Source organism: Pituophis catenifer, unplaced genomic scaffold, assembly GCF_029215685.1.
Source record: "Pituophis catenifer annectens isolate HBS135680 unplaced genomic scaffold, rPitCat1.0.hap2 SCAF_7, whole genome shotgun sequence".
NCBI lineage: Eukaryota > Metazoa > Chordata > Lepidosauria > Squamata > Colubridae > Pituophis > Pituophis catenifer.
The window spans coordinates 59,396,564-59,414,507 of record NW_027256887.1 but is presented as its reverse complement, the minus strand read 5'-3'; the positions used below and the strand labels follow the sequence as shown (position 1 = coordinate 59,414,507).

General features: G+C 35.6%; 1 protein-coding gene across 3 annotated transcripts in view; it reads right to left on the bottom strand.

The window, feature by feature from the left end:
- Positions 1 to 395: 395 nt before the first annotated feature.
- Positions 396 to 17,944, bottom strand: part of TCF20 (transcription factor 20) — a 45,419-nt gene continuing 27,870 nt past the window's right edge. The window contains exons 3-7 of one of the 3 annotated variants that reach the window (XR_011600616.1): positions 15,473 to 15,566; positions 13,847 to 13,896; positions 11,424 to 11,551; positions 2,251 to 2,458; positions 396 to 490 (exon numbers count right to left, since the gene is read on the bottom strand). Coding sequence is in view for 2 of the 3 variants with exons in the window: in XM_070947129.1 (XP_070803230.1) it covers positions 11,468 to 11,551; positions 13,847 to 13,896; positions 15,473 to 15,566 (228 nt within the window). In the remaining variant the exon portion in view is untranslated. Of the gene's footprint in view, positions 2,459 to 11,423; positions 11,552 to 13,846; positions 13,897 to 15,472; positions 15,567 to 17,944 lie in introns of all 3 variants that reach the window. The other 2 variants (XM_070947129.1, XM_070947130.1) reach the window with 2 other exon arrangements.

Here is a 17,944-nt window from a genome sequence, read left to right as displayed (position 1 = left end):
TGCAGTGACTCCACTAGGATCCTAATGTAATGAATCCTAAATTGCTTGTTGACTTAACTAGTGGCTCCTGTCTTTTCACTGAGTCTTTTTCTTATTGCCCTTAGTGGAACTTTGGCAAAATGCAATTACTTGCAACTAAAAGATAGAATGTATGTCAAGGAAGTAAAGGAAGAACATGGTGAACATTTATAATGTATTGCATGGATAAAAGTAGAGGAAAGAAACCCATTTCTTGGCTCCTGAAAACCTCAGGTAAATAACTTCACAGATATCTTAAGAGGTTTCTTTCTTTCTTTTTTTTGAAAACTGTAAATGTTAATTAGAGTTAAAAAAGATTAACATTATTAAATACATGCTTGAAGAAACCTGTATTAACTATATCTAATGTTCATTAAATGAACCAAAATTTAATTCAGTTTTGGTTTGGTTCCGCACACTGCTTTATTTAGTAGTGCCACTCAAAAGCCAAGTGTGATGCTTGGCCTAGTTTCTGTAGAAGAAAACAAAAGAAAATCATTTTTAGAAACATATAACAGAATCTGAGGCATCAAATAGCTTTTAAAAACAAGAAAAAAGTTAAATTATGAATTTCAGGTGGAAATTACAGCATATGCAGAAGGTTAATACTTTTCTCTCCAGCTGTATTTGCCTCCTGGAATCATGCACCCTTGGAACACTGACAATAGCTATCAGTGGACACTTTTTAAAAAAATTGTGTGTAGGAGTCATTTATATTTTGCAAAGTCTCCCAGAACTTGAGGCAATATCCTTAGCTTCCCCTCACTAATCCTGTGAGGTAGATTAGACAGAGAGATAAAGACAGCCCTAGATCATCTAATTAGCTTCATGACCGAACAGGGATTAGAACACTCATCTGCCCAATCTTAGTCCAACACTCTAACCATTATGACACATTGGCTTGCACTTTAAATGGGACTAAGAAAAGGACACTTGAAAACCAGACAGGAATGTTTCCCCAGCTGTATTTTAAATAAAAGAAATCAGAAGTTTATTGGCATCAATGTAGAGTTTGTTTTCAATCCGTCCCCAAGGAAGTATGGGGACTCATTTTAAATCTGAGAAGTAAAACTAGTAATTCAAATTATAAACAGCAACCGTGGAAAAATGGCTTGTTCACAAAGAAGTGAAATACATTAAATTTCACAGATAAAATTAGGTTAAAATGAAGTTTATTAGGTTTTTTGTGGGTTTTTCTTTTAGTTTTTTTAATATATATATATATATAAAACTGTTTGTGAAACAGCTATTTTATTCCCATGGCAGAGTGATCCGTGAAAGATGCACTAACCCCTTCTTAAGGCCTTAACAAGAGAAAAAAGTTTTGTTTTCTAAAACTCAAATGTTTAAAATTACACAATGTACAAACGAAGAAAAAATAACCATGTGGTGTAGGCTGCTAAATTGACATTCCCCCTTCTTCCTTTTGGGTAACAAAAGAAGAGAAGGGCTAACTGAATTTTCCTGGACAGCTTAACACACACTGATTATATCAACATTCAAACATCTTTTGAATGCCCCTTTCCAGTAGGCAAGCCTCATATAGACTGCCTTCAAAAAAGGCAGCAATTCCTTGGAATGATTTGGGAATATTTGTCAGCGGCCAACAATGGCCCCAATCTCCCACCTTTTGGTACAAAGTTATGTATATAAGGTTAAAGTATCTGAATATGAAGCAAGTAGAAGACACTCTTTATTTCACAAACCACATGACATAGTAGTCTTCTGATGCTTCTCAGGCTTCTTTTCTTAATAAAAATAAATAGTGTTTTTCTTTTTTCTTTTTTTTAAGAAAAAAATGCTATTCACACATACACAAATACAAGCACCCAGCAACCATTCATCCCCACTTTCATCCCTGCAGACAATTTTGCCAGCAACAAAAAAACTTGTATTTTTTAAAACCTGGATCTTCTATTGTGGAAAATGGAGCAGAGAAACAAGTTTGATTAAGAAAGCTCATTAACTCCAACACTCCTTCCGAAAGAAAAAGTGATTACATTGTAAAGGCCTTTTCTGACTTCTAGTTAATACACGTTTATGAGCAACTTCATACCTATGTGGGTCCTAAAAATGGAATTTAATGCATAAAAAGGGATAGCGCACCTTTCATTTAAAACAAGTCTATCAAGACTAAAAATAGATTTTTAATATATATATATATTTATCTATATATATATTTTATCCCTCCCTCTTTAATTCTCCCTCTTTCTCTTCTTTTCCCTCCCCTACCCATAGTCACTATGAAGAGTGTGTCCATGAAAATAGCTGGTTCAGACTCCTAGATCATATTCTCTGATGTTGTCAATCAAATGTGATGAAAGAATTGATGGAGGAAGTGCTGGCATTGGTAGGCTTGTCAAAAGAGGGACATGACTGCACAGTGGGAAACAAACGATCTAATCTTGAATGTCCATCGCTTTTATCTCAACAGCCTAACCTGTAAGGGAGAAAAATGCAATATTACTAACGTTTACAGGTATTATATATCTCATTAATTACAATATTTCTTCCTTTAGCTTAAACATCATTGCATTTCTGAAAATTGCAAGTAGCTCACAAATAACGTATTTTTTTTTAAAAAAAAACACCTAATAGGATGCGTATGTAACTCTTTTATTAAATATAATTTCAGAAAACACGGGTGAAAAATACCATAGTTTGTTAAGATGCATGTCAATAGCTGCAAGAATAAGTTTGGCATAAGAGAAAAAAGAAATTCTGCTTACGATACAAAATTGAAAGAATAAAATGGCAAAATGGTCAGTGTATAACCTTAATAAAAAGTTTAACAATTCAAGCAGGAATGGTTCTCTTAAATACTGAACTTCACATAGCAAGACAAATTCAGATATTTGGAATATGGTTTTTAGGAAAAAAAGTCCTTGACTTACGACCATAATTGGGACTAGAATTTCATTGCTAAGCAAGGTGGTTGTTAAATGAGTTGTGCCTCATTTACAATTGAGTAACTGTCACAGTTGTTAAGCAAGTCACTGCAACTATTAAATAAATCATGAAGTCTTTAAGCAAATCAAGTTTCCCCCACTGTTGGAAGCTATCTTGGAAGGTAATAAATAGTGATTTCACGACTCCAGGACACTGCAACCAGTGGTGAAATGTAAAATTTGTTACTATAGGTTCTGTGGGCGTGGCTTGGTGGTGGGTAATGTGACTGAGTGGGCGTGGCCAACTTTTTTTTTTTTTAACTTTTAAAAGCATTTTTTCTACAACCACTTCGGCCGAAGAGGTTGTAAAACAAATGCTTTTAAAAGGCTCTGACGATCCCTGCTGAGTTGTCTGATCGTCAGAGGCTTTTTTTTTTTTTTTTTTTTTTTTTTGCATTTAAAGAAAAAAAGCCTCTGACAATCAGGCAACTCAGCTGGGATCGTCAGAGCCTTTTAAAAGCATTTTTTCTACAAGAGGTTGTAAAAAATGCTTTTAAAAGGCTCTGACGATCCCAGCTGAGCCACACGATCATCAGAGGCTTTTTTTTTTTAACTTTTAAAAGCATTTTTTCGGCTGAAGAAAAAATGTTTTTAAAAGTAAAAAAAAAAAAGCCTCTGATGATCGCGTGACTCAGCTGGGCATGGTGAGTGGGCAGGGATTTTTGCTACCGGTTCTCCGAACCACCCGCCGCCATCGCAACCGGATAGGGCAATCCGGTCTGAACCGGGAGCATTTTACCCCTGACTGCAACCAACATAAATACATGCTGGTTGCAAAGTAGCCAAATTTTGATCATATGACCTTGGGGATGCTATGACAGTGTGAGAACTGGTTGTAAGTCACTTTTTTCAGTGCTGTTGTAACTTTGCCTGGTCACTAAACAAATTGTTGTAAGTCAAGGACTACTTGTAGTTGAAATGACTTAAACAGATAATAGCAGAAATGTTCAATTATTCAATGTATAAAGTACAAATGTGGTTAGTGGTTAGGAAAATAAATGAGAAGGGGAAGATACATCATTAATATTTTTCCACAATAGTTTTTTTAACTCAAGTTTTTAAATTCTTGGTTTTTTTAAAAAAAAATGTTGTAAAATAGTAATATTGAATTAAAAATTTATAGCAATGCCCTAATGTCACCATTTAGGGGAAAAATCTTCAAACATCCCCAAGTGATTTTCTGAAGAGCCAAGCATTAGGGAAGGGAGCCATCTCCTTTCATCCTTCTGCCTTTTATAAGGAGTTAGCAAAAAATTAAAACTCAACTAAAGTAGCATAATCATTCAGTTACTGGATCCTGTGTTGATTCATTATGCATACTTCCTAGTTGGTAGGAGGCAGGTTAATGGAATATTAATTTGCAAGGTTGTCTTTAGATTTGAGATCCTAGCTTGCATAGTGTAACACGAGCACGTTTGGGGAAAAGCTGGGCTTTGGCTCTGCTTATTGCATGTAGTCCACAACTGATGTCAAACTGTGCCAAAACTGCATGTGGCATTGGTATGACTAAGATTGATAAACTAGTTTCCCTGTCTTTATCTGACAAAAAGAAATTGCTCTTGGAAATCTGTTGGATAGTGAAGTCCAAAATTCTATAGGCTCTTTTTTGATGATTTGAGAGTTGGATTTGGCAAAGACTATGAAAGAAATGTGGATACATTGTTAGCTGAAGGGGAAGGGTATAATAAATGAAGATAGTCTGATCCTATGGAATGAAGTTGACTATGAGCCACAAGTTGAGGTAGAAGTTTCACTCTGAAAACATGTTAAAAATGCTCCAGTGTAAAGTGATAATCAAAGAACCACAGATGAATTTTTGGAAATAATGTCTGCTCAATGTCTGAATACAAAATATTTACCAGATTATGATTGACTTAAGATAAAAGATTGGAACAATTAGTGAAGGATACAAGGATGGTAAAAAGTTCTGAATGCGACATGGAGCTTTATTTCATACTTTCAAAAAGTAGAATGAGGGGAATAAAAACAATGAAAATAGAATATTAATAGTATAAGATCTGCATGAAAAATTATTAGAAAATAAATTAATTGTTCAATAAGCTGAATGGAAAGTGGATATAAGAAGGCAGTTTTGGAAATGTTTGAAACAGAGCAAAAATGATAATTTGATTAGCATTCCATTCTTCCTCCAGGAGCATAAATAGGTGTGCACCAACTTTTTCTCATAACAATCCTATGAGGTTGGCTGGGATGAAAGAGGTGACTAACTATATGAAAAAGAGTAATTAGAAGTCTGTAAAATTACTGTAATGGGAAAAATAAAAAGCATGCTTGGTGGAATTACATAGATGAGAATACGAATAGATGGAAAAGTGAAGGGATACTGTATAAAGAACAGAGAGGAAAAGACTGCTGTAAAAATGTAGTCAGAGGAAAGGGAAGATGAATGTTCAAAGACAAAGAAAATGCAGTTGTTTCTGCAGTTGATAGAAATAAAAAATTAGAGGTGGAACAAAAGGAACAAAAGTGCTCTCTGACAGTAATATGGTTTTATTGTGGTCTCATATACAGAAAAAAGAAGACAAAAGCTAATGAGAATTCATTTGCTAAATGTGCCTGGGAAGAGCTGGGCAGAATTGTGAGTGAAAGAATAAGGAAAGCAACAATAAGCTAGGAGGTGCAGCTTGACGTCAAATGCTGCATATCAGATTTCTGCTTTTTAGCAGTAATTGAGAAATGTACACAGGAGAAAGAACATGTACTGTAAGGTTGTTATTAAAGACTTAAATAAGTAATTAATTGGAGTTATGAAATGTTTGTGCCAGTATTGTGGTGAAGGTTGATTACTGAATACAGTAAGAGGAATATGATAGAAGCATATGTGAGATAAATTGAGGGGTCCTTGGTGCTCTCTGAGCTTGCTTGTTTTCTTGCAGAAGTTTCATTACCCAAAGTAGGTAACATCACCAGTGCTAGTGACTAGCACTGATGATATTACCTAGTTTGGGTAATGAAATGTCTGCAAGAAAACAAAGATTGTTCCTTTTTGACTCCTCATGTCAACCCTGAGCTACAAATATTCCCCTTTATGAGAATAAACTGAATACTTAGCAAATGATTCAAGTCAATAATTTGTTATAACCCCCTTAGTTGTTTAATATACTTGTAGATAAATATATCAGAGAGATGGTGCTGAGGTCAGAGATATGTTGGTTGGTATAGGGACGTGTGTGTACATTTGCATATAAATGACCTTTGCAGTTTGTTGAGAACATAAATGTTAGATGTTATCAAAGTGTAAGGCGAAAAAGTGAGGAGTAGTGAGCAAAAGAAATTAAAGGTATGGGAAAAACAAAGGAAATATAGATAAAACTGATTTATATCAACTTCATTCACTATTTCTCTTTATAACTATTCCACCATGTTTTTGACCAACTTAATGTATTTATTTATATGCTTTGTATTCTTCTCACCTCTCTTCTTTTGAGGACTTCATCGGATCAATCCAATAACAATTCTCTTGGTCTTCTCTTTCCTCTCAGTCTTTTTACTTTTCCTGCATATATTTGTTTTGCAATTCAATAATCATTCCTTCTCTCTGACCAAATCAATTCATCATACTTCTTTTATGCTTATTTATTCAGTAAATACTCTCTTGACTCTCTTTCTCAGTAATGTAACTCACTCCCAGAGCAAATATATTTCTCCAGTTGAAAAAACTGATTATTGAAGCCAAGCGGAGTTGTTATAATTTAACAAAATAAAAGAAGAAAATGACTGGCATTCATAATTAGTTATTGATTTTTCTGTTCTTTTCTGATAAATTCAGAATATAAAAACAGAAGTATAATAACCAATTAAAGTACAAGAGACGTGAAATACAGAACATCTTTTACTGTTCTCTTTTTCCATTCTTGAATCCAGTTCAGAGCTGTAGCCCCATTCACATTTCATTTTCATTTTATTCCATCAGGATTCCACTCCTATAAGTTCTTAAGTATTGCTTTTATAGGACACATACACACAGCTAAATATGTATGTACTAAATCAAATACAAATCGTTACAGGGAATCCTCACTTCAATGACCATTTGTTCAGCAAACATTTGAAATTATGGCAGTGCTAAACAAATAGTAAAATTGGTCTTGCAAGTTTTAGCTACTGCAGCACCTCCGCAGTCACCTACTTATCTCCCCCTCCATTTCTGCTCTTTTGACCACCCTGCATTCTGACACATACCCTTCCTCCCCCCCCCCCCGAGGTCACTGCTTCCCTAGCTGACCTTCAACATTTTCTTCCTCCTGCTACTAATCTGGGATCCAGGCATTGGGCAAGAATGTAGTCTGAGGATGCATGTGGCAAGCAAAGGGGGCTTACCAGGCCCAGTTGGGGAGGAGGCGGCAAAATGGGATGGTGAGGTGTGGTACTCTCTGCCACCAGATGAATCAGGTGAGGTGGCACCAGGTCCCGGGCAAAGGTGAAGGCTGTTCAGGAGGCGCTGTTTGGGATGGCAGAAGAACTGAAGGAAGTTGAGTGATGAGGACTTGGCACAGTGTGCACACTGTAGTTGTGTTGGAAGTGCTTCTGGAGACTTGGCCTGTGGTCTTCAGCAGTGAACCCAACACTAACAGAACTGACCCACAGGCCATCTGTTCATTCTTGGCCCAGTCTTCTTGCAAAGCCTCATGAAGGACCCGCATTTCGAATGTGAGGGGTTGGCAGAAATAGGCAGCAAAGTACAAAGCGGCCAAACGGGGGGCCGGGGGGGGGAGATTGGCAGGTGGAGTATTTGAAGTGCTGGTGAGCTTGACAAAGCAGAAGTGAGAGTTCCTTGTCTAACAATGACACAGTCCTGAACTAATGGCCATAACTGAAACTACTGGAACTGCTGTTGCTAAGTAGCATGGTCAGGTATTATTTTTGCCTAATGACTGTTTCACTTAGTGATGGAAATTCTAGTCCCAATAACTAGACTACCCAAGGACTACCTTTAGTTATATCTGTAGCCTTCTCTTTATATGTACAAATTCCAGTTTCTCAAGTCTGTTTACTGTTGATGGTCTATTTCATTTTAACTTTTTGAGTTATCATTTATTATTGATATCACAATAATAAATGATTCACCTGTTTAGTTCTATTGCCTTGAATGTAAAGTACTGCTATGTACTGAAGTAAAGTCCTCCATCTATTGGGCCTATGAAAATCGACCTGTTTCTTCTTCCCTAAAAAAGATCCTATAAACAAGGTATAGTACCTTCAGCATGTAAAACAAAATCATAATAAATGATTTTGCAATCATATGAAGTCCAGAATAAATATATCACATTATAGCTAAGCAGTATGCATCTGTTTATGTATACCGCTTAGCTACATTGTATGAATAGGCTACATTAATGTCCATAATTCACCAAATAACATTAGACATAAAATAAATAAGTTTTGTATCAAAGCTCAGAGAAACTAGGTAACAGCCAAAATATCCCTTTTTGCAGGACTATATTCAAGTAAATCACACAATTAGTTAATGCCTGTTTAATTCAATCCTATGTAATCTTCCAGATATTTTGATTACAATGTCTATCATTCCTTAGTTAGCTATACTACATATCTTGAAGGCACCAGCCTTAGGAAAGCTGATCCAAGATCCCTTGCAAATACAAGTATGATGTTATCAAATTTAACTTCAAGCATCAACTAAATCAATCTTCCCTACACAGTTATCCTCTCAATTTTCTGCTGAGGGAGCTGAATGTGAATTAAAAATCAAAACACCTGGTGGATACCAAGTTAAAATAAAATTTTAACACATTTATTAATGTAATCATATTGCATGTCCAGGAAACTATTGTATTTTAAGATTAATTTTTTTGTGTGCTAAACTGGAATCCATGTACTTTGGGGTTGCTTTAAAACCCCAAATATGAACATAGAATCACAACTAGAAAATATTCAGACACAAAGAATTGGAAATATAATATTCCCATTCATTATTTTTTCAGGTTGTGCACATAGCATTTTTTTAGCAGTTTAGTAGTTTCCTATTCCTATTGTTTCAACTGAAAAAAAAATTGTGAGGGCTTTTTTGGAATCCAGAAATTTAATCCAGAATGGGAAGAGGGGAGAAACAATAAATATGTGCACAAATGTCCTTATTAGAGTTGAGTCATTATATCCAAATAGATTGCAAAAGTGCTAATCTTATTTCTCTGCTGTTGCTAAAAACCAATGAATGTCTGCAATGTAAGGTTTTAACAACATTTTGGAGACTTTAATTACCAGAGTTTCTAAAAAAATGAAACATACCAGTTTTCATTAGAAATGATGTCAAAATAAAGATACCCACCTACAGTAAGTATATATCATGAATCAAAACCCATTTCTTAGGAGACCTGGTAGCACAGCAGACTAAAACACTGTTATTAACATCAGCTGCCTGCAGTTACTGCAAGTTCAACTCTCACCAGGCTCAAGGTTAACTCAGCCTTCCATCCTTTCTAAGGTAGGTAAAATGAGGACCCAGATTGTGGGGGCAATAAACTGACTTTATATAAAATATACAAAAGTATGAAAGCTATTGCTTAACGCATTGTAAGCCGCCCTGAGTATCCGGAGAAGGGCGGCATATAAATCAAATCAATACAATAAAAATAAAATCTTGTATTAGCTTTCCAATTTAGCTGTCTACTTACTGTGGGGGGAAAAAAACCTTAATCCCAATATAAAACTACAATTTCCCCCAAAGCACCTTGATTAATTATTCCCATGCCAAGAGACTCTAATAGATGGAATTCAGTTTCTGCTTCCCCAGTCTCTCCCATATAATCCCATTTATACAAAGGCAGAACTGGTGAAAACTGGACTGTACCTTTGTAATTCTCAGAAGGGCAGATTTAAGGTAGATAATTTCTAATTTGATGATCAGAGCAAGACACATAAGACTGCTATTATTAACTGGACAATGCAAAATTCACACATTTGTAAAGTGCTCAGAGGAGGAGCAGGAGTAAGAGCAGGAGTAGGAGCAGGAGAAGGCATAAGCAGAAGGTTCAGATGCTCTCTTCCCAACTATCTTTTTTTACAATGCAATGAACATGTGCTAAATACAAGGAATAATAAATAAATGCATGACCTAGGCTGGATTATTCTGATTTGGAGATTTGTTCATGTCTGTGTGTGAGAGAGAGACTGTTGCCTTTTCTTGCTTTCCTTATATTCTCAATTAACTCCTTTTTATGTCTATGTCTATATCTATATCTTGTATCTGGACTTGGCATCATCCATTTTAGAAGGAAATATTTAATTATTTTTGCACATGCAATATTGCTAAGTCACATAGCTAACCCTTGTGTTTCAGGATTGATGCACAGTTTGTTAGGTTTGTGTTTCTGGGCTCTGCCCAGGTAAAACACTTTCCTTTTCAGTTTTCCTACAGCTGGGCTAAGGAAAGAAATCACAGGTAAGAGGACTAAGAACTTCCCAGCTGGATAGACTATGGTATATCAGTAGTTGCAGCCTGGCAGATGGCAGCCTATTGCAGTTATTTTTTTAGTGAAGAAAGAAGGGGCTTGCCAAGAAGACTTTAAATAATCTTCAGTGATGATTTAACTGGGCGACAGCTACATTTTTACTATTGCGTGGACAAAAAAGATTAAGAAGTCAGTCCTAAACTATCCATAAAAAAGTACAGCTACTGGGTTAACTAAGCTAAATCAAATATCATTGTGAAAGAATCTTTTCTAAATACAGACAAACTCTTGAGATAGATGTAATTTATTTGTTGCAATTATATAATCCCAATTTTTATTATACAAAGTCCATACATGTGACATTAATATTTATTAAAATAAAATTTTAAGTAAAAGTAATATAATAACAAGTAAGCCCTGTCCACCTTTCCCCCTCTCTTTACCGGAGTTGTTTCTACAGAGCTGTTAATAGTAATAGTAATAGTAATTGATCTCTTTGAAGGGGGCAGAAAAACTCAGCAAAAACTCAGATTCTGAGTGGTTTTCACCAGTCTTCTTCTTCCTCTTGACAAGGATTCAAGTCCAGAACTTAAAACTGTGACTTAGATTGATATGTCATAAAGGCTGCTTCCTAAATATCCAGTTATCAACAGTTAGCTGAGTTACCTTTCTATAACTCAAGTATTGTTGAACTGCATGAACTACCTTGTTGAAATCGCTTTGTTTTCTGTCAATTAAAAAAGCAGATGACTTGATGTTTTCTCAAATCTACAATTTATTCTTCAAATAGCTGTATGACAAACAATTATTTTTGTTAACAGACAAAAATAAATAGGCAAATAGTTCAGGATACTGAAGCAAAGTTGCTTCACTTTTGTCCCGCACTAATAAATATGACTATTAGTTATGAAATGATTCGATAAGACCAGTACCCTAAAGAAATAAACTGTAAGTTAAGATAAAAACCTATTTCTCCCTTAAACTGGAGAGAAGGTAGGAGGGGCAACTCAGTGTCTTTCCCTCCACTCACCTGTGCTTGCCTTTATTTTCATTCCCACGAACACACTTCCCCCCTCACCCCCGCTCCGACTGCTCTGTGCTGAAGCTGCCTTTCACCATCTTGTTCTGCAAGGGGGGAAGAGAGCAAGGGAGGGGGGGCTGTTGTCCAATAGACCAAGGTAAGATGAAAGAGAAAGAGAAAAAGAATATATAGAGCATGAAAGAGATAAAGCAGCATAAGTACCACTATCAGTTTTAGAAATAAATACAGATTTTTCAGGTAAAATCTCTGCAAGTCAGCATTTGGTATTTTTGAGAATCAAGCAATATTTTTTTTTATTCAGCTAGTATTTTTATTTTGCTAAGTGCAGGATTTTCATGCCATAAAATCATGGAATTAGAATACATTATTTCAGTAAAGATTAAAATTGAAATAATAAAAAAACAGATTTTAGTGATTTTGTTGAACTGACTGCACAGTCTCAAAATTTCAACACCAATCTTTAATGTACTCCCACAAATCAAACACTGAAGCTCTATTTTTTAATAACTTCCTCCTAAATATTCTGAAATGACTTTTTGCTTGCCTCAAGAACAAAATCTTTGATTTTGCTATTCAGCCACATAAAACTGGAAATAGTTTCATTTGTGAATAATTCATTTATGACACAAACTTTAACCTTTAAATAAGAATCTTCTCCCTCTCAGTTACTTTGAATTATATCTACCCATTTGCATTTTAAAGCAGCAAGCCTTTTTTGCAGTAGAACATTCTTGTAAAAAGCACAAACACTTTAGCATTCCACTGGAACAAAATGGTTCCACGAGTATTTCAGTCATGACCAAAACCAGAAAAAAGTAAATATCGATATTGGGCAAAAAAACCCCAGTAACCTAGAGACAATTTCTTATTTTTTCAAACAAATTAGTGAAAATTAATGCAAATTTCAAACTCTGATCAGATCTTTAGCATAAACAAAGACATTATAAGTTTACAAGCTACTGTATTAAGAGATAAGACATTGAATATTCTGTATAGTTTAGCAAAACACTGCAAAATTAGAAAATGTAATCTTACTGCAACAAATAATTCAAATATAGAATTATGATATAGATTTGATTTTTAAAGTACAGAGTAAAATTTTTGGAACTGCTCAGTGAAATGAAATGTATTTACGAATGGAAAGTGTTCTTTCAACAAGATCAATAGCTGCTCAAGCTAAATGATAATTTCGTACCAAAAGTTTCAAAAAACCTCTATTTCATAGCATGTTTATTTATTTATTTATTTATTTATTTATTTATTAAATTTATATACCGCCCTATTCCTAAGGGACTCAGGGCGGTGAACAGCGAACGATAAAAATACATGTAATACAAACGTTAATAATAATAAAAAAAAAACCAATTAAAATATACTAAACATTCTGGTCCTAGATAATTCAAGACATCCCAGTTTAAAATAAAATCAAAAAGTAATATAAAGGGAAAGTTAGGCCAGGCCGGCCTGCTGAAACAGGAATGTTTTGAGGGCACGGCGGAAAGTGCGCAGATCCGGAATCTTCTGTATCTCTGGGGGGAGCTCGTTCCAGATGGTGGGTGCCCTCACAGAAAAGGCTCTCCCCCTGGGGGCCGCCAGTCGACATTGTTTGGCTGACGGCACCCTGAGAAGCCCCTCTCTATGGGAGCGTACTGGGCGGTGAGAGGCTATTGGTGGCAGAAGGCGGTCTCGTAAGTACCCCGGTCCTAAGCCATGGAGCGCTCTAAAGGTGGTAACTAAGACCTTGAAGCGCACCCGGAAGACCACAGGGAGCCAGTGCAGCTCGCGCAGGAGGGGAGCCACATGGGAGCGCCATGCTGCTCCCATAACTACCCGCGCGGCCGCATTCTGGACCAGCTGGAGCCTCCGGGTGCTCCTCAAGGGGAGCCCCATGTAGAGAGTATATATATGTTACAGTATATTCTAATTTATTTTGAAATATACTAATGTTGCTTCAAAAATTCCATTCTTATTGGAAAATTATCAATTTTGTGTAATAATGGTAGTTTTATAAGAGTTAATATTATATATCAAATGGTTTTTAAATCATACACATAAGCTCTCAACTTAGCCAATAAAGATTATTCTCTCATAATATTATAGATTTCATTCACCATGACAGAAAGCTGGTCCTCAATAAATCTATTTTCTGAGATAAGGAAAAGAAATTCCAAGTATATATTTTATATTACCAAACATTATTAACCAAGCTTATCGGTTTGTTCAAAGAACAAGAAGAAAAGAAAGTAATTCGATCAAAATTCCATTTTCAAATTCTTATCGTTTACAAAATAATGTATATGGAGACTGAAATGTAAGTAACATTATGGAAATATACTTTTAGCAAGCATTATGAGGCAATACCGTTTAATTCTGAATCCAAAAAAAGGCAACACCAAGTGTAATTTAGTTACCTTGTGCTTGGGGCACCTCACTGAGAAATTATCTTCATTTAGTAAACAATCTAGAAGAGAAGATAACAACAAAATATCAGAGTATGCCTAAAATCAAATGGAACCAAACAATTTCACAACCTGCATTAAGAAATCGTAAAGGAATACTTAACAATGGCATTGAATGTTTTTCTTCACCTATAAAATGAATTTATTTGCATTCATTCAAGCTACTTGTGTTAACCAATGTGTAACTGACTAGACTGGTTCACAATTCTGAATCACAGTTTGATTTTATTTTTTTTTTGTTATATAGTACATGAACCAACCCATAGCTTAGCTTTAATGTGCAAACCAACCATTATAGCCTATTTAAACTTTAAAAACCTTGGCTAAGTGTTATGTGTAAATTCACCTCTCCCCTTTAAATATACTTCATTAGATCAAACAGAACTTTGCAGATAGATCTTTTTTCCCCTTAATGCTGTGACAGAAGGTTTTTTTTTAAGATTCAGATTCCAAGCTCAAATATGCAACAATAAAAATGAATATCCTAGGCATTCTTTTCTCAAAATACACTTTCAGTTTACGCTTTAAAGATTTATGTATAATTTTTTTCCCTTCAGTTATGCTTTGGGCTGAGGTGAATCTAATGCCAATGGACGCAGTCCTTGCAAAACCTTACAACCACCAAGCAATTTTCAAGGTGATTTTAAAAAAAAATTGCATGTGATATATCACATATAATTATGTGCTTTAATTATACCTTACTGCTGTTGGAATCTTTTGGAAAAGTTGTAAGTGAGCATGAATCTGGCAAAGAAAAAAAAACGTAACCTCTCTGATCCTGGCTCAGTTTTTCTTCAATACAATAAAATATGTGTTATATATTTGCTTTAAGCTGTATAAAGAAAGACTGCAAAAGAAAAAAATGTAGTTTATTAAGATAAAATTTCTTTCAGTTGGTAGCTAACTTCAAAACATAATTTTAGAGCTACTAAATGATTCTATAGTTTGCAGTATGGTATCGTACACATAAAGACAGTTTTCACTGAACTGGAATCTTCAAAAATATTTATTAGATTGGAAAAACAGGGGCATTTTTGCCCTCCCCCAGCCCCCAGGAGCACTCTGCAGGCCTCCCAAACCCTCTGCATGCCCCGTTTTTTGCAAAAATGGGCATAAATGGCCCGTTTTTTGCATAAAATGGGGTGCACAGAGGGTTTGGGTGGCCTGCAGAGTGCTCCTGGGGGCCAGGGAGGGCAAAAACTTTTTTTTCTTACTTACCTCGTCAAAATCTTGGTGCGTCTTATACACCTGTGTGTCTTATAGTCCGAAAAATACGGTAATACAAAAATATAATTTAGCTCACTTTTTCATATGAAGGGGAAAGGCACATGAGATTCTCAAAGTTCTGCCTTTAAAAGTATCTAGAAGAAGCCCTATTTATGTATAAAATACTGTCATGTTTTAATCTTTGCTGTTGTAATTTCTTATATAACATACTATGTTCTTTATTTAACATACTATGTTCTTTATTTTTGTCCTTGTAAGTCATTCTGTGTCACTTTAGCAGCAAACAACTTTTAGTCTCAGTCTCTCGCTCTATCTCTCTCTTCATATCAGTAACTTCAATTTTTTTTTTACCTGCATCAATGGCACATGGATAATGATACCGGAAGGAGCAGCCTTTGTTGTAGCAGCCTAAGGTGGCTCCTGGTTCCTGGCAATGAGAACATTTCTGGAAAAAAAAAATGGAAATATAGATACTAGCTTATATAAAAATCTTTATACTTAAGCCATTATATGTAAAATTTCATCTGTTGAGTCACTAAATTCATCATATTTTTTTTCTTTAAAACATCATATCACGTGTGGATTCATCTTTGGATGAGGTAACAAGAATCTTTTAAATTATGGTGTCCCATCATTACTTTTCCCCAGGATACTCACTTAGTATATGGATTTAAAGGTAACCATTATATGGTTTACTTAAACTAAAGTTCAGGAAATATTATAATTATTACTAAACAATTATCACAAAAAGTGTAACAATGCAGATATTTGAATTACTCATATTCCTTTATTATTATTTATTATGAGAACCTGGTGGCGCAGCAGACTAATAGCCTGTTATTATCATTCAGCTGCCTGCAATTACTGCTAGTTCGAATCTCGCCAGGCTCAAGGTTGACTCAGCCTTCCATCCTTTCTAAGGTAGGTAAATTGAGGACCCAGTTTGTGGGGGCAATAAGCTGACTTTGTATAAATATACAAAAAGGATGAAGGCTATTGCTTAGCACATTGTAAGCCGCCCTGAGTCTCCGGAGAAGGGCGGCATATAAATCAAATAAAATAAATAAAATAAATAAATAAATAAATATTGTTCAAAGAATGCTGTCTGGATACCCATCAAAATTCACAACACGGAAATTGCCTTGATTGTGGTCTTGGATGACCCATAGAGAGAATTAGGGGACTGGAACACCCTTAGTCCTCCTTGTTCTCCTAGCAACATTCAATATCACTGACCATGGTATCCTTCTAGACCATCTCTGAGGGACTGGAGTAAGGGATACTGTCCTAGAGTGGTTGTTCTTCTTTCTGAAGAGATAATTCCAGCAGAATCTTGGAATCTTAACTTCTAAGATGATAATATTTCTGCCCTCCAGAATTTCTCCCATTTGCTTATGATAAATAATTCTAGCTTGGAACTTATTTTGATCATCAGTGGGAAAGAAGCTTGTCTTTGGAGGCAGAGCCTGTTCATTATGTTTTTTGTAAAGTAGTAGAGCCTTCCATTGTTACATATGAAAAAATTGTTGACCCAACCTTGATAGGATGGGAATAGCAGATACATTTTCTATCCCTTTCCAGTTTGCTGTCATTCATTCAATGAAACAAAATAGTTCAAAACTATGGACCATGGTATCTTTCTAGACCAGGGGTGTCAAACTCAAGGCCCGGGTGCTGGATCCAGCCCGCAGGGTACTTAGATCTGGTCCGCGGGGCCACCCTGGAAACAGTGAAGGACTGGCCTGTGGTGCTTCTGCCAGCAAAAATATGCTCCCAAATTCTGTTTTTGGCTGCCACGGCCTCCTGCAACCCTCTGCCAGTGACAGGAATGACGTCGAGCTGGCCATGCCCATCCTGGCCATGTCCCCCCCCCCCCGAGGTCAAACACAATCCTGATGTGGCCCTCAATGAAATCGAGTTTGACACCCCTGTTCCAGACTATTTCCCAGGATAATCCACAAAACCAATTACCTGAACTCCACACAACTCAATTACACTCTCCGCACACAGTGCTTTGGGGCTCCTGTTCCTGTGCCTTACTATCATCAGCAAATACTAAATAAATAGTCATTTTTGCTAGGTGGCTCACAAAGTCATAGGAAAGCTTTCTCCCTCATACAACGTTATGGTGTCCTTCTGTAGTTTTGGATGACAAATCTAAAAGGTAGCATTGGTTGAAAGGCTCTGCCCCTGTGATTCTGGAGAGATGGGAACCACAGAATATGTACTTGTTCATTGTTCCATTGATTCAAATAATATTTATCCCCTCTCTGATCAGCAGTTATCCTGATTGCTTAGATCTGACCTATGCCCAGATGCTACTTATAGATTAATTGCTATTTATTACATGGCATATGGCTAGATTTTGTGCAGGTTACATCTGCCAGACCTTGACAGTTCTCATTTCTGCTACATAGATATATTTTATGTATCTTGAATATTACCACAATTTATATAATTTTAGGCATTATAAATAACCTTGACAGATTGTTTCTTTTAAATTTATTAACATCAGGTGCAAGTAACCAGGGCTAAGTGTTGAGTTCAAAGCACTAAAATTTTATTACTTGCTACCTATACACATAATAAATAATTCAGGAGAACAAAGTTCTTGGTCTCAGTTTATTAACGAATTATTAGAAGACATTTCTAGTGCATAGCCAATAAATTTACAATTCACTAGCTTTCGTTTTGGAAATATTTCAAACATACCTATAACATAACTTTCTTCAACCTTCTCTAAATGTATTCAAAATTGCAGAGATGTTATTTGTGTTTCCTAACTTTTTATCCCAAGTTTTTTAAAAAAATGCTACCTAGACT